Here is a 26213-nt window from a genome sequence, read left to right on the forward strand (position 1 = left end):
TTGATGTGTTGCTAAAAAAGATATTGCACTTAAATTAGAATGACTTTCGTTGTTGAAGATGATCACATGGTAATGTTTCGCGCTTCTTATATAGACACATATACACAGTGTAGAACTCCAGCCAGGCCAGACAGAAAGTGACCTGAGTATAATCTATTTCCTGTATGAATGGAAAGCGACCAATGTTGAAACAATGGGATGCAAACAAACATACTAGAAACGACAGACTTATGAATAAGAATACACAAAAGCGAAAACACCGATATCACTGAATTGGAACAGTCAAATCAAAGTAAATGTCAGTTCCAAACCTTTGACCCAGGGTCATTCACAATACATTAACTTGTACGCAGAAAGTTACATTAAAAGCATGGCATTTAAAATACAAATCTCGGTAGGTAGAAATCACTCCTTGGGTTGTAATATAGACTACAGAACTCCACGTATGCATTTGTGCATGATTTTTACACAATGGTAAAATACATTATCTTACGCTTAAGATACAAAATTGAAATACACATAATAAATTGAACATTTTCAGTTTTGTTCTAAAACACAATTTTTTCTTAATTTAAATGCTTGGAAAATAAACAATATAACATGTGATTGATAAAGTCAGTGTTTATTGATAATAAATTAAAGTATGTTTGAACATGAGTTTAAGTATAAATTCTTTAAACTGACTTTCGATTTATTTGAACTATCCTTAGTGATAATATGCTTATGGAATTCATTCTAAAAAAAATAACAACATATAATTGACAATGACACGATAAGCGATGATAAATATATTCATATTCATACATATATATTTATATTCATATACGTATAAGCAAAAAGCACGATGCGGTTAAATTGTCAATCTTTGTAATATTGTACTTGTTTTTCAAATGAATCAGAAAAAAGCGTTTCATGCGTTTGCAATCAATGGTTCTCTGAAAAAAGCAAGATTTACTCTAAGAAAGTACAAGTTATGTCGATGTCAATACTTGTTTTAAGTAGATAGAATTGGGCATTCATCAATGCCGTAAACGTATTCATTAATGCCGTAACGTGTTTGCAATTAATATAATAAAAGGGTACCGTGATTCGTCCATTTGTGCCAAAACCGCGGATAACAAATCTACAACATCATTTGTGCCAAATATAAATGAAAATTGTGTGTTTAAACTAATGACTTCACATGAATTCATGCGGTTTCACATGCATTATAGTTTGATTCGTAATTGAAATAGACAGGTTAATGTCAGTTGTCAAAAACAGAAAAAACAAACTTAATTAACAGTTTCAATATAGCATCAATGGATGTATATGATATATAATATTTTGTCAACTCTTAATACAGAGCACAGTTGTTGACTTCAAATCTAGTTTACCCCAACCACGTCTTCCAAATGTCACTAATGGTAACAGTCAGATTTAAAAACATTCATGTCGATTCCTTTCGTCACCATCTCGGTCCCTAATGTTAAAATAATGCATATTAAACTGACAGCCCTTCGGAAGTAGAATTCTTTATTTCGCAGCTGTCCTTCTCGCGGATCATTTCTTTTAGTCGCTGGTTTTCAATGAGAAGAATTTCCATCATGTCACTCATTTCTTGATAGTGTTGTCGTAGTGCGGCGTCGGTCCTTTGGCTTATCAATTCATGCACTTGTTTCTGTAGCCCGCTCTCTTTCTGTTGTAGTTCTAAGTTCAAAAAGACAATTGCATTTAAACAAATAGGAAACGGGTTTAATAATGTTAGTTTTGTAAGTGTTTATTACACAGCGGTAGCAAAGCAATATGACCCAGATGCATATTATTTGTACACGATTAAACAAAATCAATATCGAATTTCGTGTTATAAATACCTGTAGCCTATACTATTAATAAAGCATTAACTAGTTTCCCGACTTCGAAAGTAAACATTTTAATATGCCTATTTATTAATAATAGCCACCAAGCTAAACACACTTAAAGACTTAATTTAGTCCCTGAATGCAAAAGCCGATACTGTATGAATTAACGGAGACAAATACATGTTCTTGTTTCAATTTATTAAGTTACATTGATATTGCACGTGTCGGGAAATAAAAAATAGGAACATATAAAATAAATAAAGGTTTAAAAAAAGGAAATACAATTTTTGATTGAATTGTCACCATGATGTTTCACCTAGAAGCTAACACATGGCGAAATCAATGGACATCATGAGGATAACACATAGATATAACGTGTAAATCAACATATGCATAAACCTATAGTTAACGAAAATAAACCGCTGACCTAAAAACATTAAATTGTCCATTTACCAATGAGCATACGAGTTTTCATATGCTATCAGACATGTATAGGATAAAATGCATATTAAACGAAAGTTCATGACCTTTTGCACTTCGACTTTAAATCGACCTTTTGCGCAAAATAATGTGATCTATACGCAACATGTCTAATGTTCATGGTGTAAAATTCAATGTTAAATTAAAATACCCACAAAATGAAAAAGTGAAAAGCGGGCGCACGAATCCACCCAGACACCACTCCAATCTACAATTTTTTTTCACCCAAACACCTATCCAGCGACCCACGGACGGACGGTGCGACAAATACATTTCATCCGTTGAATCATGAAATGCAATTACTATAAGGAGTACTACACTAAAACATTGCTACATAAGATGAATTAAATATTTGAAAGGGATACTGTCACAGTCTACTCGGAAAATCAACATTTAAATAACAAAATAACTTCTTAAAAGGATTTTCGATAACCATGTCCCTTTTCAAATTCGTCTTGTATTCCTCAAGTTCCCCCACTCTAAGTTCTACACTCATTTGTCTTCAGTTGAGACGCCACTTTTCCCGCTTTAAGATGTCAGTGAGATCTCGTGCAACGTCGAGATTTTCTTTCAGCTTCGCATGCAAACTTCCTTTGTTCGCAGTTGATACCGTACTCCCTGATGATTTTGTTGCAGCATCGTCTGGCTGTAAACATATTTAACCACAATTATTACAACCGCTATTAATGTAAGACATCCCGCGAGACCAGTCAGGTAATAGAACGTTGACATTTACTGATTATCTTTATTATTGAAGACAGCGTTTCTAGTCCAACTAAGCTGAAAGTGTCCAATCCCTCTATTACATTTTAGAAAATATCATTCTCAACACTGGTGTTTCAATTTTAATGTTCTTTATATAAAGCCCCAATAGAGTTGAATACCATTCATAATATGTTTCAACACACATGTCTAGATTATTTATTGAAACTGTGATTCTAAACACCATCAATTGCCATCACTTTTAGAAAGTTAATTTATCCGTACTGGTTACATACATGAAATGCCTTTTTATGTTCTTATCTAATACTGATCATCGACCTTCGCATGTTCATATAATGTCTTTAACCCAAAACACGGTTTTCCAAGTTGGTGTAATATTCCACATAAACACATATCTGATTTTTAAAATAAATATTTTATGGTATATTTGAAATACATGAAAGGATTCACGATGCCAATTCGTTCATTATTATATGTATTTTCACAAAACCAACAGTTTACGATCTGATAGTTCCATATTATTGTTTATACGTATGTTATTGGTCATTACACGTTGCCTGTTGAACTGGATTACAAATAAAATCAACAGGATCAACGAGGCGCGGTTTCTAATTTGTGGTGAAGGGTTTTCGGAATATTTGGGCTAGAGGGGGCAGAATATTCAACAATTATCCTTTATTCAGAGAACGCTACCTACTTACATTTAATAGCGTATAGAAGGAACATACATGAGCGCAAAGATGGAAACAATCAATTTAACAGGTATCCTTTATTCAGAGAACGTTACCTACTGACATTTCATAGCGTATAGAAGGAACATACATGAGCGCAAAGCTTGAAACAATCAATTTGAAATCTTCAGTAAAATATGAAAGTGAACAAGTTTACATGCTGTGGAATTTGATAAAAAATGTCGCATCACTCTAAAAACTACACGTTGATTATAATGCCTTCATTGCAACTACATTTGACCGATACGAAATCGGCTTTAACTGCTTCCACAAAACATGTTTTCACAGACGCAAGCTATTAGTTATAGTCTTGACTTTTTAAATACATGATCAGTTCGGTCCCCTTGGTGTAATATTATGCTAATGAACTCGTGTAAGAGCCTGACAGTCTGATGTATCAATCTTTCACTTCAATGTAAAAGATTAAGTGAACATTAACAAATGTAATGTCGGTCCTATATCCGGCCGATATGAAAGGCGGAACGAGAACTGCCTTTCATCAGCAAAAACCTCAGCATAATGCCAACGTTCAGCCACGTCGGATCGATATGAGCATTTTCGCTGGGGGGTGGACAGACGGACAAGGGCAAATCCATCCATAAAATATGTTTGTTTTTTTTAAAAAACAAATACATTGCCGCATCAATTTATGTATGTTTTTGACGATGCTGCTTCAGAGAAGCAGCTCGTCTACGTTATCATACCATGAAAAAATTCCTCACAATTGCGACCTATGTAAAAGTCCGAGCCAGTCCGATTGAGTTAGCGAAATTTTCTCAATCGGCATACCACGCTGATTATCATTCGATCTTTTCGAAACTAATGGCGAACAAGAGATGTTTCCCATTTGAGTAGGTATCGGGTAAAAAGTAAACAAACCAAACGAAAACACGATCTGCATCTCAGATCTCTGAAATCGTAATATTTACTGTTCATTACAATTAAAATTCACGTATACAGTTATTTCTTCATTGATTGATATACTTATAGTTCCAGTTTGTGTACATTACTTTTTTAATGCTGTATTGCCATATAATTTCGCGACCCAGTTCTTTTCATCAGTAAAATATCAGAAACACTGATAATAGCTTTTTGCTTTTAAAACTGTGCCTATAGCATTATGCAATTGATACCCAACATTAATTACGTTTCTGTAAGGTATTCAATTGATTCATACACCTCTTTTATGTGGTTTTATTTTAAATATTGATTGATATTCTTCTGTCACTGTCACACTGGACTATCAGTTTCTGGAAACATTTGTTTTAACAGCAATTAGAGTAAAATTCTTGATTCTACGGTTAATAAATTATGATGTTTTTGAACTGTTTTTGGTTTCAATATTTTCTTTACAATACTGTGTGAGAGTGTTGTGATTGGTCATAGTTCAGTGATGTGTTTTTTTTTCACTGTCCACTGACAGAATTACTTGACCGGGTTCTTCTTCGGATACAATACTCCTATAGATCAAAGATTGTGTGCCCCAAAAAAGAGAGTTGATTTATTGAGAAAGTGCCTTTTTCGTCTGCTTGCTTTAAGATTCTGATTTCATTTCCAGTTGGTTAATATTAAGGCATTTAACTGTTAATGATTTGAAATTAAATTGCTTGCATTATTTTTTTATGAATATGTGACGTAATTACACATTGTTCGTGGAGATAACACGGTAACAAACACACTTCATTTCTCTTTTCATCGCGATTTATTTCTATTGAATATTTTCTAATACAACGCTTGCTAATGTTCGTGAAATACAATTTTACAGCACGGCGGCCAATACAGCCGCCACGACAAGAAAACGTGACTGCTCTTCTCGATTGTCAAACTTAGACTATCTTTTTAGAAAAATGAAAAATCAAAACTGACTAAACAGGCTTTATACATTTTCTGCTAGGCCATTTTAAATATGTCGGTTGACCGACATTGTTCCGATTCAATGAAGCGGTCGGCAGGTGCTAGACAGAATTATCTTATTTGACCATGTCAACGAATATTTTTGATGGCTTTTCAAGATAAGTATATTCGGACTGTGTTTCAAAACTAATCGTGTTTGTCATCTTTAGGTATATACCTATAAGCAGTCACGTTTTGATTTGCATCGTGATAACTGTGGTACATGTTAATGTAAACTTAACGTTCTCTTAAATATTTAAATTAAGATTCTATAATTTTATTTAAACCATTATTTTCTCTATAATTAAACATCTATGACATTTTATTCTTTATAAGCAAACATCTATAAATAATTTCCAAAATTCAATAATCCTATTTATGAAATTATGGTTGTTGTGATAACAGATTTATTAATAATTTTCTACAATTATTAATTTATAAATACCAACTACGTTACAAATATTTACAATGAATGTCTCCTTAATTTTTTGTTCTTCACATATACAGTGTAACCTTAAATACAGAAACTCTATTAAATTGTCTTTTTCATCAAAGAATTTGTTACATTTTACATTGATATTGCAAATCTGGGGGAAGTTTTTGTCGTACCCAAAATTTTCGTACCCACATACACAATTGTGATGATGTAGATAAACTTAAATGCATGCTTTTATATCCATCCTCTTCAAAAGTATCGTCACACCAGTACTGTCAGTACTTTGATTTTCAAACTTGATTCCAACTTCTTTTTTTTTTAATTAAACAAATATTAACTTTTTTATCATAACATTAAAGCGCCGTAATATAAGTAAACAACTCTATGGTATTATATATACTGCCCGTAATAGAGTACACAATGAAAATAATAAATGTGTAAGTGGATATAATTTGATAAGCGTTGAAAGTGATTCTTATTGTTGCATTCTTAACTCACCGAATAACTTGCGAGGCATAGCTTAACTACCCAACACTTATTTTGACACAGTGTATTTCAAGAACATTAGTTTTAACACATTGTTAGTTCTACAATACAATAATCATCGCTTTTTCAGCTCTGTTTTAACACCCTAGCAACACTGAAAGCAGCGTATTTATAGCACATGCATTTCTAAGAAAATCGACTGATTTTTGTCTCATTTACCAAAATGTATTTATACTCAATATGCTCAAACATCAATGAAAGGTTGTAATAACTGCTCTTCACCTTACATATAGTTTTTTGTATTGTGTTCGAAAACACCGTTTGGAGGGTTCGTAAATCTTATGGACAGATTGTCAATTCAACTCAACAACACACGCGGTCTTGCTTCAGTGTGTTTAAGAAGATTGATGTGATTGAGACGCCGATACAAATACCGCGCAATTCTTGTCAATGATTTGTGCAAATCACAATAAAATAATGATAATGTTGTATTACTCTTACCTTCTATGTGCCTTAAGCACACCGACAAATTGTCAAGGCTGTCCACCAGATTCTCAGCCGTGTCAACTAGAGCGATCGATCTCCGGTCGTTAAATACCGGGGTGATATCACTCTTCTTTGTCGCCATGACTTATTGAAAGTAAAGACACACTTGTTTTATTGTTGAAAAGTGTCCGAAGTCTTCTAGAAATAAAAACATACGCACTTTTACCTGAGAATGTTTTAACACTCGCAAGTCGTTTTCCTTACAGTTAAACGAAACAGATAATAATCCGTTAAGTTATATTTTTCAAATCGAAAAAATAATATCCGAGTATGATATTTAAAGTTTATATGAGCACAATCGAGAATTGCATTTTGATCCTCCATATTTATTATTACACTTTAATGATATTAAATACAGAAATGAATTTTACCGATAAAAACGGTTGTTATTCTACTTACATTTTTAACGCAATAAAAGAAAGATACAACACTCACTTGTGATTATATTGGAATGACTACTCCTTTTTTAAAATTTGACAGCTTTATGGCCTGATCCTATACCTTATCTAGCAAGAGAACACATTGTAATCTTATACAAGCTGTTACTGCGATTATACCGCCACACATATCGTCTTATTTTGTTATGCAAACTCAATAACTCAATAACTATTAATACACACTCCTCGTTATTTAGTACGTAATATAAAGCAAATAAACATATGGTTACAATACTGTATGTATTTAACCACCGTTTTTCTGTCTATTCAACCGTGCACAGTTTTGTTAGGTGAAGCGTGCGATATCGGTTTGGCAAATTTGTAATAACATACCGAGCTGTTATTTGAATGACAATATCTTATTCAACCGTCTTATGGAGTGCCTTTCAAAATACTACAACATTTATTATAGATATTGGCGCAAAGACACTGATTTCAGTTTCAGTATGTTCGCATTTAGTAGGTCGCCAGTATAGAATATTGTTTGTTTGACACTTTATCCAATTGTTCATCAAGCAACACTTGCAAGGTCGCGGGTTTGGACAATGACGTTGAGCCTAAGGCATAACCACTAAAACCAAATATTAAGCTCTTATTCGTATTGTGCGTTGTTGTCGTGTCAAAATAAAGTTATACGTAGTTGGGATGACGCAAAACATTGAATTAAAATACAACTGCGTTTGGAGTTGACAATTTTTAGGTGTGCCGCGCTTTAGTGAAAATTACAGAAATTATTCATGGTGTATGTTCGTTGCCGTTCGTTCACCTAAACCTCACCATTTAATACACGATCGCGATACAATTCTACGATTGAAAATGCAATGTAATTTATTGATAAAGCCTATTTTTAAGTCTAAGTACTAAAATATTGAAATACAATTGTGTACATATTAGCCTGAAGGTCCTTCTTTTTTTCATTGGCGTCGCTCTTGAGAGCGGCGACTAGTATGTAATGCTTTTTTCTTTCGCTTATGGGAGGAGCAGTTATTGTACGGATCAATGTATATATTTTTGTTTTAAGAATATCTTGCATAGTGGTGATTTTTTGTGTAAATAAGTGTAAATAAGTACTGCATTTGTGCCTATTATATTTATTACAACATTTATTGCCAATAATGCAAAGTTAATTCTTTTAATTAATAGCTAAACACAGGGATAGGGCACTAATAAAAGATCACAGGGACTCTGCAAATACGCGAACCGGTGAAACTTTAAATGAATATTCAACATTTTTGTCTGAAACTTTCAACAGTCGCCGTGGTGTAGTGGATGAGGTGTCCGACTAGCGATCGGGAGTTGGTTGGTTCGATTCTATATATATATATATATTTTTAATTATTTTAAATAGAATTAAAAAATACTGCGTTTTAATGCGACCTAAATACAACGTTGCACATTTTTATTAAAATTAATGGATGCCGCGTGGTGACAACGTTAATTAAAATTTCTTACATCTCTTAAATATCTTATAAAAAAATACACGTGTTTTTATAATAACAAATAAATGCAAACAACACATCTATTTTGCATGTATTTTTGTTGTTGTTTATGGTTATCTATTATAGGCCCTAAGTACTATCCCTACCACATATAGAGCGCGAAGCGCGACACGTATCATTGATTGTAACAATGAGTTGTGATAAAGGAAGCAGCCGCTTATCAAGGAGGAGCTGTGTCCCAGCAACCCGTTTCCCTAAAGTCTAGCACTCCTCGGAGTTTTTTTTTAAGAACCACATATAGAGCGCGAAGCGCGACACGTATTACTTTTCAGGTGGTATGGACCCTTTGGTATGGACTTTTTAAGGTGACACTATCAATGCGTATTCTGTGAGATGAAGCAGATTTTTTAAAACCTACACAGTTCTGTTCCATTAATGAAAATTGCACACGGATGCCAGTAAAAAAAGGAAACCGATGTTAAAAAAAATAATTATGGAATATTTGGGGGTTACAACACAAAATCATAGATAATGGTTATTAGGGGGTTATAACACAACATCATAGATAATGGTTATTTGGGGGTTATAACACAAAATCATAGATAATGGTTATACCAGTATCTTTTTCTATTTTGATTAAAATAATCGGCCAATATATTAATATTAACAGTAGAAAAAAATCGTTCCATGTCACTTCATTGAGTGCCTTTTACACTGATTTTTCCGACGCCCTTTGATGCTTTGCATCAATACTTATCTTGTTTTTAAGTGATTTGGATGCGTTGCATGTGCATCATAGGAAATGCACAAAATAAGTAAAGATACATATCAGCAAATGCTAAAAATACAGCTGCACAATATACTGATCGGCAATGAATCTTTAATTTGAAAATATTGATGAAATAAAATGCCGATATGTTATTCCTTATAGCTGTTAGGGTAGGAGTGCATACACCGGTATATTTGTAAACTGCGATACACTCAAAACATATATTTTATCGCGGTTAAGTTGTGATAATTTTGCACAGTCGCAATATTAATTGACTTGCATGCAAATTGTCTACTTTCGTAAGCAGCAAACAAAGAAATAAAGGTCTTAACCTAAAAAACAGGTGATTTTCAGGAAATGAAGCAAAGCAGAAAGCACCTTATTATATATAAGTGGAAGTTCACTGCTTTTATTAATCGTTATAACAACATAACTGCGCGCCAGTTTGGGCGAAATGAGAATTTGTTAAGATATAGTTCGCAGAAAAATACAGTTTGTTTAATAACAAGCATATGTGTTTGCAAATCCGTGACATTGCATAGCTGTAAACACTTGCATCGATGGGTTGATAAATATTATAACAATACAAAATGTGTACTTGATTTGTGGTGGTTTTTCTACTTTCTTATCAGAATACGTAGATTGGCATATTATTTTGAGATGAAAATGTGTGCTAAATAGCAACGTTGCATAAATTTTTACTATATTAATAATTATTCTTATTTTATTCAAAGTTCTATCTTCTACTGAAAACAATCTCTTATAGTATTAATGATTTTAAGTGAGAAAAGCATATTCTGGCTTTATAACGTCAATCCGAGACCTAATTAGCGAGACAGATCGCTATTCAAGCAGATAAGAAAGATTGTGATTTAACTGAAATCAGCATATGCTAAAAGACAAATAGCATTCTCCGTGAACGTGACCGAACTAGGAAAATTAAGTAAAATATATAATAGATATTATTTAACATGGCCATCACCTCGTCAATCACATAAATCTATTCATATAAAACATAAGAGCAAAATGGACATCTCAAATATGTACAGGTGTTATGTAATGCTAAAGTTATTTCATTGTGTATGTGTTTATACATATCATACCATAGCATCACTCAAAATTGCTATGCAAATGTTGATATTTGTGTGTGCAACATATAATTTTGATTGATGTTGCTTAAATACTGGTTTTTATGAAGTTGAAAGCACACAGATTATAACTTCTTTTTATACTTTGTTAAAATAATTTTCTATTTACTCTGTTTTTATTGCTCACCTTTATAGTACCAAAACTACTTTTTCGACTGTTCACACGCTAATTTATGAATGCGTCTGTGAAACTGCGGCGGACACTATGTCTTATGATAAAGAATTGTTAGACTTATTTGAGATGATAATACAAAAACATAAACATAACCTTTATTATACGCACGATACGCACGACACAATGCAATTGAACCATGTCGAGAAAGGTTGAGTTATCAAAATAATAGAAAATGTTACATGTATAACCTTTAATTGTCATATAAAATGACGTAACGTGATAAATGTGGAAAACTTGTATTTACTTATGTTTATTGACTATGTACAAACTATTAAATATTTCGTTGATGCTAAAATTAATAGATAATCCCTTAATATACCTTATGAAATGTTTGAGCTATCATTACTCGTATGAATGCGTTTGTATTTTTGAAATTGACACAAGAACAAGTAAGTACTATTAAAAACGAGGAGCTTGTATCATGTAAACGTGTCATTACTAATAAAGAAATGCAACACAAAGTGTCATGATTACTTTTAAAGAAATTTAACACAACATGTCATTACCAATAAAAATATTCAACACAACGTGCCATTACGTATAAAGAAATTCAACACAACGTATCATTACTTATAAAGAAATTCAACACAACGTGTCATTACTTAATAAAGAAATTCAACACAACGTGCCATTACTTATAAAGAAATTCAACACAACGTGCCATTACATATAAAGAAATTCAACGAAACGTGTCATTACTTATAAAGAAATTCAACACAAAGTGCCATTACTTATAATGAAATTCAACACAAAGTGTCAATACTAATAAAGAAATTCTGCACCGCACATATTTTTGGCTTATATGACGTGTGTCTTACATAAATACTAGCATGGGGTTTTATGTTGTCAAAATTACACTTCACGTTTTAAGAAAAGTGCGATATCAGATCATAAATCATACCATTATTAGCCAATTGTACGCAAAAAAATACAGCAAGACCATAACACCATGAACACCAGAACATGTTCCAATGTCGCTAAGCAAAATGCAGGCAACATTTGTCATCCGATTATAACTAAATGTGTACAGTCAGTTTTTGAAAAATGATGGACAGATTATGCCATAAAAACTAGTTGTTCCGTAGATTTCGTTTACATAATGACATTTCTATGTACGAACTATATACTTAGTTCAACATTCTTTAAAATATAGTTATACATTTTAAATTGTTGGACATTGCAACATGCTATAATACTTGCGATTTTGTTTATACAATAGTTCAACTGATTTCGTGTTATAATTGTTTTTGGAAGAACATCAAACTTCTATGTCAAGTAACAAATAAGTTATATATATATCGAATGATCTCAAGCTGGTGACATGTCATTAAAACATTTTCAGCTTTTGTCTGGAGATTGCTACTAGATAACTGAATTTATGTAATTAAAAAATGTTCAGATTTGTCTCGATTAGTTTTATATTGTACTCAACCTTTTAAAAATGTTGATGTATAAAGCACTTTATAGCCTGTTATACATGATTTCATGTGTCCGGTAGCAAAATCCAACACACAAGAGCGTCTAAATATAAATAGTTCAAGTTTACGTAAATAAAACACAATAATACAATTGGTACCCGACTTCTTGAAATGTTGGTTTTTCTTTGAATATTATAAAGGATGCTATGGTTAGAAATCAAGGATAACATACATAAAATGACCCATTCTTATTTGAATCCAATACATCAGTGACAAACAAAATGTTTGATTAGTTTTTTATCCTCGGACAATTATTCCTATGAGAATATTATTCTCTTGTTTTTAGATCGTGTTATTAAAGATAATTATCCCTTGAAAACGACGGACATTTCGCTGTAATTGGCTTACACTAAAGATTTATGCCTTAGCATCCTATGGCACAGTGGTTAACACTAGTTCTTGATATATCCTGGAAAGAATTGACCTACTTTTGTGAATTGTCACAGGATTTATGTATTTACACTAATTATTATTCATAGACAGAGGTGCAGTGACACAGTCCACATAACTAAAAGATTATTATTTGAAAATAAGTACATGTAAAGTTTCATGTTATTTGTACCTGTGATTACCGGATAAATAATTTAAATCTAATGAAAGTTTTCAATCGGCTTTGGTTAAAATGAGGTTAACTGTTGACAAGAATGTGTCAGTCTGGTCAAGGTTTCCAATAGTTGAAGACTACCTTAAGACCCGAAAAAACCTTGTCATTGGCTTCTACCCAATCGGCGTAATACTATGTATTGATTTATCGATGTGCCAATAATAAACATGTTATTTTATTTTAATTTCATAAATGACTCTTAGTGCTGTGTGCGACTCTTGCGTGACAGTATTTGTTAACATTTTGCAAGTACTTTAGGAACCGCATTCGTGAATAAGTTTATGTTATAATTATGAAGTTTTTTTTTCCAGATATAGGGTTAATTGGCATGGTATATTTAACAAAAATTTGAAGCAAACATAAACGACCTTGTTGATTCCTTATAAATTAGCATGCATTTACAATATGCAAACTGCTATAAGCTTTCCACGAATATTAAGTACGCGTAATTGTATCCTTAAAAAATAATACGATGAAAAGCAGTAAATGGAAACACAATTAAATATATATTGGCACATGGTAAAAGAAGTTTTGATCTTGTAAGACTAGGTATTATAAGCATTGCTTGCTTGACCTGCCTCAGTAATAACGAATCATCTTAAATAGTCTTTAATTTTGCCAGCTGATTAACGCACTATGCAATAGTGTCGATGGTCATTTATGATGAAAGTTTGTCAAATTGCATAACTTATTTTGGAAAATGACACGTTCTTGTATGTTTATGAGATGCTATTACTAAACCAACAAGCACAATGTAGCAAGTGTAAGGTCTTGATTTTAATGTAATTAAACATTAACAAGTTAAATATTTTATCTCTTCAAGGAAACAGCAACACCGTAATTGAAACGTTGTGATTGAATTCAAATGTTGAATACAATCGACATACATTCGACCACATATATATGTATGCTACCCACACACTGCGATACGATATGAATAGTAAAAAATAAATAGAACCGATTGACTTCAGACATACAAACAAACGATTATACGAGTTAATTTGTGTGTGTGAAAAAACAACAACAAAACTCACGTTAATATGTTAATTTCAGAATATTGAGATACAATCAGCAAATATATATATGAAGTCCACTAGTCTTTTATTTAAAGGAACTTGTCCACACTTTGGTAAAACGAAGATTTTCAAAATATTTGACGTAGATTGAACAAGGATTTATACTTTGCCTTTATAAAAGAGCAATAAAGTACCTTGCTGAGGACATTGTTTGACATGTTTGTTCATCAACGGATAATACGCATTCCAACTCGGTTAAATAATAAAACGTCTGTAACGCTTTTAAATGATACCCCTCTTTATATGGGACAAACGAGACCTTGTTTAAAGGTCTGTAGCAAGAAATAACAAGTGGTGCAACAGTGTTACAAACTTGACATTAAACACAATCAAACACATCAAAACATAAATGAATCCGAGGCCGGCGGGATATTTTAATATGAGACATGTAGGTTCTCCCCTTACCGACGTGTGGTACGTCAATACTTTCGATTAAGTTAAACAAATAGAATCTAGGCGCCGGCGACCTGTCTGTATAGATTATTTAACCAACATCGCTGATAAAGAGGTTTGGTCGCAGCCTTTATGATTCCAGATGCAGTATTGGTATAAGTATTTTATCCAATTCTACTTAATATCATTTTCGGCATATTGCGTTTTCATATTATTACTGATACCAAGTTAGTTTTATCAGAAATAAAAAACATGCAAGAAAGTACTTTATGATTTAAGTGTTTTATAATTGGGCCCAATTGGAATTATATATTAAATTAAAATCATCTGAAACGAAATGTATCGGGTTGTTAAATATTTTCAACCCAAAGATATTTATCTAAGGAATGAGTTAGCTTTGATTCATTCCATCGGGTTATTCTGCGCGTGTTTCTGCATGTGATTTATTATGTGAGGTAAGGAAAGGCTGTAGGACATTTGATTAAATTGACCTCTCCAGGGCAGTCGACCCAACGACAATTTTTTAGAAGTACTGTTTCGTCAAGTTTTTGTTTTGTTTTGTGTTTCGGTTTAAATTGTGTTTGTACGTAGGTTAATGCTGATCTAGTTTGGGATTGCATTTGTAACCAGAATGGCCATGGTCACTGTTACTTAAAAATACCTAAAATGTTTCCATTCGAAAACTTAAGTTTAGAGATATTGTGCTGTACGTTGTGAATAGGTAACTGAAATGCATGAAACTTAATTTAATTCATCAAAATTAATTGATTCGATGATGAAAATATATTTATTTTTACAATAAAATTTCTTGTTTAAATTACTGCATTTTCAGCTTTAAGTTTCTTATGCTTTGTAACTACTACAAATATAAGACTTGAACTGTGTTGCTGTGGTCCATATTTCAGGTGGCTGTCAGTTAACTAACATTACATTTGCAACACGGAAGAGAAGTCGGGCGCGCTGTTGTGGGACAACCCTTGTCCACCGTTTCGGTAACAAAGTGTTGTACACAAAGTTATAGGTTCTGATGTAGACGACTCATATGTTGTCAAATGGTTTCAAGTGTGAATACGCCCAAATTGGTATCTGTATTGTTTCAAATAAAAATATATTCACAAATATTATCCTTTAGTATTGTATTTCATTTTCCGTTTAATGCTATGTTTGCTCCGACCAAATTACAAACGAAACGTTAATAGCATTGATATTTGTTTGAACACGTTATAATAGTTCACGAGAGAACTTATTCAAGCACCAATTTCCCAAGGTTATGACCATGATTGAGGGAAACATGATAATGATGACAGATCTTTTAATATGAACTCCGCCATCTATTATAAGAAAATTTCATTTTCAACTGTTTACAACTGTTTCTATTTTGGGACATTTCATTTCGACAAACTGTGACATTACAAACTGTTCGTTAATTATATCTCAGTAACCTTAAGGCATGAACGTATCAAAACACGTTGTTATTCATCGATGAAAGGCAGACGCCAGTTACCACCCCAATAGCGAGTTGTATCGAAATATCATTTTTTATAACCCATTTATGCCTAGCGTCCAGAAAAGAGGCCTTGATAAACAGCGTAGACCCAGATGTGACGCCGCATGATGTGGCGTCTCATCTGAGTCTGCGCTGTTTGCTTAAAGGAATTTCTGTAAGAAATATTATAAATATAGAAATAAGTATATTCGACATGCCTTTTTTGGAAATAAATTGATTTAATTTAGAATGATTGGAGGGTCCACTAGGCATACATGGGTTAAAGAAAGTTATGGTATTTGTTAGCTTACGTGGCGAAATCAACACATGAATAATCGCACGGTACTCTACTCGGTAAAACAATCATAGAGAACACCATGTTTGTACAGTCCATTGATGTAACATAAAACATGAACATTTTGAAATAAAGAAATTAAAGTAAATTAGTTCTGTTTTCAATTTAATCAATTTTTATTTGTCGGCAAATGTGTGTTGTATTTTGTAACATAACATCTTGTAAAAACATTTATTATATACCTGTTTAATGCTTTTAACAAAATACAGGTTGTATCAATCGTTGAAATAAAAAATCCCGTATTACGCTACTCGCTGTTTCAAATTCCGTATTACCATACTAGCCGGACTACTTCGACCCATTTAATGACGTCACATTACACGCACCGAAAAATTGAAATATTTTATATTGCGAAATATATTACGTCCCAAAACGGAATAGTTTTATCTAACCTCTGTAAGTACATGTCGGACGTGGTGTGTTTTAACAGTAAACTATGTGTTAAAAAAGTATTTTTGGAGTGTGTGTTTATCATGCATAAATGTATATTTCGATAGGAATACTATAAAATAGTGTGGTTTAAACTAAGTTTCGATAAAGACATGGAAGATAGAAGTGGAAGTGCATATCGTTTAAACATTTTTGTTATAAACATCGGATTAAAGTTGTCAACTTAATTGTTATAAAAATTGGATTAACGATGGCATTAAGGTTAGCGTGTCGGAAACCTGTGTTTTCCCGGTTGAAATGTTTACACGTTAATTTACATAAACTGTAGGTATTCATACGCGTCTTAAATAAAGTATGGCGTACCGTTTTAGTCATTGTTTTGTCAGTTTTGTTAAAGTAAAAAATACATTTGTTAACTGTTTTCGTTAGTTGTTGTATATAATAAAAGGAATATTACGCTAGTCAATTGTTCCAAGAGTTTGTATCACTCTCATGGCTTGTGCTATTTCGCATCATACTCGAGGCTCCGCCTCTCGTGTGATACGTCATCACACAAGCCACTCGAGTGATACAAACTCTTGGAACAATTGACTAGCGTAATATTCCGTATGTACTACACGTGCATGTATGCAACATACTCACAACCAAGTGGTATTAAGGTAATATTACTTTTAACAATACGCATAACACTGAACGTGTACGATGTATGAGCAGTATTGATTATAGAAATTCATAAAAATAATTACACATTAAATTTCAAAACAATGGAATTTATGATTGCATATCTACTACATCTTTCGACTGACAGGTCATCAAGTACGTTTTGCCTAGATTAAAAAAATGTAATATGAACATCAACAATAGTTCATTAATTTGTCCGCAGTTAGGCTTAGATTTACGTACCATAATTATTGTCTCGATTTGTACTGTCTTATTAAGATATTTAACAAGAAGGATTAGCTCACCGTGTTATATTTTGCATGCGTATGTAAATATTTGTGTTGATTAAAAAAAATAAATACATGTGATTTGTACAACACATGTTTATTCCAAACTAAAACATATTTATTTGGTAAAACCTGCAGTTTGCCTTTAAGTCACGTACTATAATTATTGTTTGGATTCGTATTGTTTAATAAGATTATATTGTCGAGGTTCGAGAGCGGGAAACGTGTTCCCTTTTTGTACGTTAACGCATGTGTGTATTGATGCCCTTATTGCTGGCGTGGGAAGTATAAAAGCATGTGTTTCGTGAATCAATATTTAACCTTTCTGAAATTTATTTGGTCTTTAATTTTATTACTTAGATAAAATAACAATGTATATATCAGTTTTGAGATCATACGATCACACTGGAAGAATTGAAAGATAACAATTCGTTACTCTTCAAAAATGTATCTTGTTGATCAATTTCGATCTTATAGGTTATACATTAAAGTAAAAACAATATCATATTTTAAAAACGCATACCTAAAAAAATATATAAAAATCAATTTGGAATACAAAACAGTATGATTAAGATTTACTACCAAATACATGACATACTTATTTCCGAAAAATATTATCAGTGAAGTCAGTGAGAACCCGGTTGTTACAAACACTTTTTTTAAACGCTTTTTTTCAATATGCGTAAGAGTTATCGATTGAGGCGAATGGGCTATTTCATCGTCTGATATAAAACAGTGCGTGACCGGTTATATAAACACAAAATTAATGTAGTGTAAGGCATATACATGGAGCTTTAGAATGTTGACCTCATCATATTTAGTGTGACTTTATTTGAGATAAGCGTATTAAGTTGTATTTCGACATCGGATTTTTTTTTTATATTGGGAAGATTTTGCTTTTTAATATCCTTAATGTAATTGTTCTATGCATTATCATTTATGTCTTTTATTACGATAAAACACGCTATATACGTTTTTCTACTGTTATAAAACTGTCTGCCTGTCTGTCTGTCTGTCCGTCCGACCACCCGACCGCCCGTCAGTTTGTTTTTCCGTCCGTCCGTCTGTCTAATATATAATAATATACATGACGTTTGCACTTGCTTACGTTAAGAGATCGTTAATTGTTGATAACAATACATACTTGCGCTGGTCCCGAAACACTTCACAGCATAATCTTTGACACAATTGTTCCGTTTTTGAAAAAGCATAAATTGCATACCTATTTACGCATCAAATAGTATTGATTACCAGTTTGGTATACATATAAGGCGCGAATATTGCTTTTCTGCTACTCAATATAAAGAGTACGTCAAATTTAATGGTATGAAGCCACGGAATGTAGCATTAACACAAGAAAAATCAGACGAAATTAATCCCGCGGAAAACATTTAAATGTCAACCATTTTAGAGAGTTATCATGTATTACTATTAACACAACATAATTACCAAATTATGTATTACGATAATTGCTTATCCAATAATTAGTTGAACAAAATTACGACGGAATGTTATTGTCCTTTATCATTATGTGTGATGTTAACGTCAATAAAAGACCACACAAATATGCATACGCAAAGTACACGTAATGATCGGATGATACATGGCAAATATTCATATTGGAATCATATAATTACGAAATGCATCATAATCTTATAAGGTCAACTATTGTTTTGCTTTTGGGAAATATTTTTCCAAAAGTAGTCCCTGTATTAGGGGATTTCACTGATTACACTCATAAATAATAGTGGCGTTAACACTCGTATCAATTACGGCCAGTTGTTTCTTTTTATTGTTTATAAAGTGCGTATGGGGGTCAGTTGGGTCAGTATACATGCTATTTTGTCAACGAATATTCCAGTTGTGAAAGTCTGCAATACAGCATATTTAGGATAGTCTGATACAATTTACAATGATGTGTTTGTTACATGACAGTGATGGGTGCGTTTTACATATATCTGAAGTATACTAGGCGTAGTATTTATTATTTTCATTCATATATTAATGTTATGAGCATCTACTCTTTATCGTTGTGTGACTTGTACAAAGAGTTTATTTTTTAAAGATATTTTTATGAATAGTTTTTACTTAGCACATTTTTACAAGAAAGTATTACTTGTTCAGGTACTATAACAAAAAGTATCATGCCTGATAGAGACAAAATTAGCACACAATCGAACTTAGTTTCTCATAATAAAGAGGTAGGTATGCGCAACCAGGATTCGTCTAATCCTGTACAATACCACATGCTTATATGTAGTGTGAAATACCACATGCTTATATGTAGTGTGAAATACCACATGCTTATATGTAGTGTGAAATGCCACATGCTTATATGTAGTGTGAAATACCACACGCTAATATGTATTGTGAAATACCACATGCTTATATGTAGTGTGAAAAACCACATGCTTATATGTAGTGTGAAATACAACATGCTAATATGTAGTGTAATTGAGCTCTGTTATGTATAAAAGTGGGTCATGTTTTGAATCCCTGAAAATATTCAGAACGGCCAGTTTGTCAACATGTTAACAAATGTATGTTTTAAATGATACAGTCACATATATTCTAAAAAACGTTTCGGCAGCGATATGAACAAGTATCAAAGTATTTCATGCAATGAATTTAGTTTGACCACAAGAATATGTAACTGAACTAATAATTTATAGTTCCAATTAAACGTTTTGAACAATTACAACTGGTATTTTTTGTAAAATTAGATAAGGTGTTAGTGACATCAAGTTTGTTCAGCCCACCAGGCGTAATTGTAACATAAAACAAGTAATCACTTCACTTCTGGTTGCCACAGATTATATTTTTGGCGAGTACAACACAATTAGAGTGTCGACAGTCAAATATTAATACTGATTTAGCGCACATGTTCATAAGAAGCGTGAAAATTGATCAAAACATAATTCGATAAAAAATGTTTTAACAAATTGTATTTATTTTATTTTGACTTCTTCATTGTCAATTCTAACATTGGTATACTTGTTCTTAACTTAATAAGGCAATAGTTGCATTGTAACTAAGATACTAAATAAACGCATTTGAGGCCGTTTGTCTCCTGCTAACCGTGTATATGTAAACGTGTTCATCAAATGGTTTTCAAATTTAGCCGAACATTTGTAGAAGCCCAATTTACTGCAAAATAGTTGACCCTATAAATAAAACTTATATTTTTTTAAATTTTGAATGTTTTAATTCTTTTAAATTGTTATCGTTTAAATTGTTTTTTATAAAGACGGAATAAAATGTAAATGCAGTTTGAAAGAGGTTATGGATTTTATATAATCTATATATAAAATATATATATATATATATAATTTCGCTTTTATGTATACAATTGGCAATATCATTATAAAAACACTCTTCGGTATCGACATTGGATGGAAAGCAACGATAACTGAATCAACGATAGAGACGATTTATGGAAGATGAGGTTTGCTACAGGCAGTGTTCTTCAAAGCAGACATCAAAGAGATAGCGTGGTGTATTTAATACAACGAGCATACCCTTTGCTCAAATGACTGACATTATCAGGCGTTATTGTCGACATGTGATTGCCACTGGTTCATTCCTGAAGAGAAGTCTGTACGCGCTCAGGTTAAATCAATCTCCAAAATTAGACTTCATTAGAATGGAAACAATAACATGTTTACAATAATGTTATTCAAAATGGTTTATTGTAATTGAATAAAATGTAAAAAATATTTTGCAAATGTCATCAGAACAATACAATTAAATCAAAGATATTATACAAATAACGTGTTAATATATTCCTTTGTTAAATATATACAATTGTACTTGAATTATAGTTCCGCAGCATGCAAATACAAAATATAATCAAATTGTTACTTTTAAAAAATTCAATGAAGCCATTTGTCAAATGCAATTGGACAGAACGTAACACATGTACATACGATCACCTATGAAGCATGAATCGGGTTTTGACACATTCTACAAACAAACAAACCGTTCGCAAGACTAGACGCACCAATCGCGTGTTGCCGATATCACCTCTATTTCTCACAACGCCAAAAAAATAGCTACAATAAAAAAACCCCACTATTTTACGGTTCTCTTGTGTTTTTTTTTGTATTTGAGAAGAAATATAAAGCGGTTTCGTAGAATTTATTATCACCTAGAATAAATGCTCCAAATGTTAAACGCTTGGCCACAGGTACATTGTCCACATGTCTCGTTGAAGTACCGATTTGTAAATGTGTATCAAATGCTAATTGACAATTACAAAACGATTCTGATTTTGTAATGGACATCTCTGCGTTTTAAATAAAACACACGAAATTTGAATTAAAAATATTCAATGTTTTTTGTTTTAATTGCAACTGTTCAATAAGACACTTTAACCAATTTTCGTTGGTTCTGTGTGTGGAATAATATAAAGAAGTGAAACTCAAGTTGCTCCAGCGGTATTGCATTCCTTTTATACACACGTTCGTGGTCCTTTATTTATGACAAGTAACCAGTACCGCAAGCCCAAAGTAAGCCCAAACAGTTCCGCAAACAATATTTCCAAAAATAATAAAAATAACAATACCGCTACCAGCATCTTGAAGGCTAAAAATATAACAATATTGAAGATGTGTTCTGGGATACAAGTTACTGCATCCACGCAGCACATATTGAACTGTTGTTGTATTCAATATAAAGAAGTGAAACACAGCAGTATTGCATTAAATAACACATGCGAATACATGACATTTCACAATAGAAGTCACGTGTAATAACTAAATTAAAAACGTAATTGAAAAGTAAACCTATAGCAGTTGTGGAGACTTCTTTAGTGAGAAGAAAGTAAAATTCATTTGATGCGTCAGTTATTTAATGAGAACAAAGCGTATTACGAGAGATTCCACCTATTAATCACGACGAATAAAAAGATACAAAAGAATGATATTGTCGAAATTGTGCTTACAGCAAAAGCAATGCATATTAATGATACTGAGTATTAGAAAAAGTATCTGAAATTCCCTCCTTATCCAACTATTCCATATTATGCGAGGAAACCCTCTTGCGGAGTCTGAAAAATATGCACTTGTTATATCCAACTCAAAATGCACGGACTGTTTTAATATAGGGATAATACACGTTTTCGAGGGCATGATCATCTGCGGGCGCTCGAAAAATCCGTTCCTGCCCGAGTGCGCAGTCACTATTTTGAGAGCGCCCGCAGATGATCATGTCCGAGAAAATGTGTATTTTCGCTATAATTGCATAAACAAATCACACATACCAAAATAAATTAAAATAACATTGAAAACAATATGTCTTGTTCATTCGACATCGACAAAATAATTCGATTATTTCAATACAGTTCAAGGTTGTGTTTTACATATGCCTCACTCGGTCATCATCCGAAATGACGAGGCTTTACCTTCGGATAGTCAGTTTTTGATTTAAAATGTGTTTAAACAGTGGCTTTATGCATAGTTGAAATGCAGCCGCGCAAAGTAAGAAAGGAGGAATTATTTTGGAATTTACAGCAGGAACGTTGAAGGTACATAAACGCTTGCATTTACAGCATAGTCTTTTGAAAGTGTAGAGTAAATATCCTTAATTTCATTGACGTTGCCAATAAAATAAAGCTGTTGTCAAGAGAGTGCAGATGGTATAATTTGAAAAGTGGATTGAAATAGTCATTATCCCTGCATGCATGAGGAAACTGGTGCTTATTCAGTTCCCCATTTATGCTTGGAAAGTCGTCGAAGGCTGGAGAAGGGAAGTAACTGCGCGTGGACCAGATTATGGATATGAAAAACACATAACAGGGTTTGAACGGCACGTGAATCGCCTTGTTAATACACTATTTCTCCCGTTCAAGCCCTCCTTTTGCCAAGTTTCTGCACCCCGCCAGAGGGCATTATACATGTAGATAGAGTTTATGCAATAATACAGGCACAGACACGCTGTAGACTAAATTTTATTATAACAAATAGTTTAATGACCTGTACAACATTCTAATAATATCAGCTATGTTTGTGGACATTTGAAAAATACAAACAACAAATATAATTAAATTCGGCGTTTACATGATGTTGAGTTCTAAATTAAATACAAGAACACCAAAATTTTCGATTCTACGGCTTTCATGGCCTCAACGTACTTTGAGAGGAGTTAGGTGACTAATAGCATATAACATTTTGCACACTGAGTTAATGATGAGTGTGCGAGTTGTCAAAAGACATAACGAAAAATCAAAATACACTAAGATTAAATCGTATTTATTACAAAAAAGCATCGCAATAATTACAGAAGCACCTTCCGAGAAAGAGTATTCCATTTGCACAAGTAATCACGTATAGAGAACCTTATCCTTTACTGCATATGTGTTTGATCATTTACGTAATTAAATGCTCTTATCGAGTTGTCCATGCAATAAAATACTAGAAAACGAAATTTTGCCTCAACAAAACAACGTGACTGGTGTCTAGAAATCAATACTACAACTCAGGCTTTTTCAATATAACTTAAACTAAAATATCGTCTAAAAGTTCCATGTTACGTTATAAACTTGATTGATGAACACGGAAGATACGCACTGGTAACCGGTACCAGGTTTCTGCTTATAATTTGCCTCTTTGGTGTTTGGAGTCAAATCGGTTTGTTTTCATTCGAAAGCATTGAAATACATAAACACTGTTATTGATTAGGTCTGTTGCGAATAAAAACTAACTAATCAAAATGTCAAATAAATATGCAATATTAAACGGAAATAAATAAAACTGCCCTTCTTTAAATTGTAACATGTGTTTAATTTATGTTTATTTATCGATTAAAGGAAAAAGCCTGTGAAAATCAATATATACGAACACATGCATTGTGTAAACTTTATTACATATAATATTGACTGCTTCTCAGCTACTAAAATTAGCGACATTCAAACAAGCTTACTGATTTTATCTATGCATTACGCCAGTACTAAGAGTTATAATAAGTTTGTCTTATGCATACCATTCACTACGTGTCTTATTGGCCTGCGTAATGATTCTGCGTGAATAAATGTTCGAATTTATAATGTGCTGTGTATGCAACTTGGTCGGCACGACCATTTGCAACACATTAAACACGTTTGGGGCTCGAAATGATTTTTCGGGCTGACAATAACAGTACACATATAATCTGTGCAATATTCTCTTTCACCATGCGGAACAACTTTGGCGTGTGCGAACTTTTGATTTGCAGTATATCCACCTGTGGATGTTTATTGGTTTTGGCAAGTTTCGAGATTTTTTGTCAATTTCTTAATTGATTCCCGAGATTATATACCATATTTAATGGCAATACCAATTCAAGAAAAACAATTCAAAAAGTTAACCATCGCGTAGCACTACTTGAGATAAAATAGTAATAACCAATTACTACAATATTTGTTTTAACGCTTGAAAAAAATGTAAAAAACAATTTGAAAAATATTCTTATGACAAATCCGTTGTAAAAAAAGGATCACGACGACAGTGATAAATATTGGCAGTACGTACGAACGTCTTACTGAAGCCATTTGATGCGAAACTTACTATTATTATTATTATAATTATAATTATAATTATTATTATTATTATTATTATTATTATTATTATTATTATTATTATTATTATTATTATTATTATTATTATTATTAAATCTAGAAGTTATAAGGTAAAGTGGTAAAAGCAAAAAGAGACGCTATTACAAGGTTGTTTTTATTTTATATAGGTATTAAGCGTCTTCTTTTGATAATAATAATAATTATTATTATTATTATTCGATCAAGAAGTTATAAAGTCGTAAGTGGTAAAAGTGTAAGACCTTGCTGTTACTCATAAGTTTACATACGTGTAAACAACATAGTTTTGCGAACATAACGATTATTTGCGTTCTTGAATCAAGTGGTTTCGCAAAAGTTTGCCTTGCTGGAAGGTAGAAATTAAAAATCTTAAATGGTTTATAAATGTTAGTGTTGTGGTATATGCTTTTGCATTTAATTATAATTAAATGCTGCCTGTTTAGTGTTGTGTAGTATCGTTTTTATTAAGCGAGTTCGTTTTAGTAAGTTGCAAATTTGAACGAACTGGAATTGTGTAATGTTTTTGAAATTGCGTATGCCATATACGCACAGGTAACAACATACACTATATTAATATAAATGTGTGTGTGTTTGTGTGTGGGTGTGTGTGTGGAATTTTAAATTGTGTTTCACGAGTCCACAGGTCAAGAAAAGAATGAGATGTCACATAATATTCGTTTGCAATACGATATACTGGAACATAGTTATGTGATAGTTCATTTATTTTATTGTTTTGCTATGATTATTCCACCTATGGAAATGCACCGTGCATCTTATTATTTTTTTAACCATAGCTGTTGAACGTGTGTG

General features: G+C 32.4%; 1 protein-coding gene across 1 annotated transcript in view; it reads right to left on the reverse strand.

Annotated features, from left to right (window-relative positions):
- Window positions 1–1314: 1314 nt before the first annotated feature.
- LOC127854014 (uncharacterized) overlaps window positions 1315–26213 on the reverse strand; it is a 115424-nt gene continuing 90525 nt past the window's right edge. The window contains exon 5 of the mRNA XM_052388921.1: window positions 1315–1689. Within this exon, the coding sequence (XP_052244881.1) occupies window positions 1484–1689 (206 nt within the window). The 3' untranslated portion in view covers window positions 1315–1483. The remainder of the gene's footprint in view (window positions 1690–26213) is intronic.

The sequence above is a fragment of the Dreissena polymorpha genome, chromosome 12, assembly GCF_020536995.1.
Source record: "Dreissena polymorpha isolate Duluth1 chromosome 12, UMN_Dpol_1.0, whole genome shotgun sequence".
Lineage (NCBI taxonomy): Eukaryota > Metazoa > Mollusca > Bivalvia > Myida > Dreissenidae > Dreissena > Dreissena polymorpha.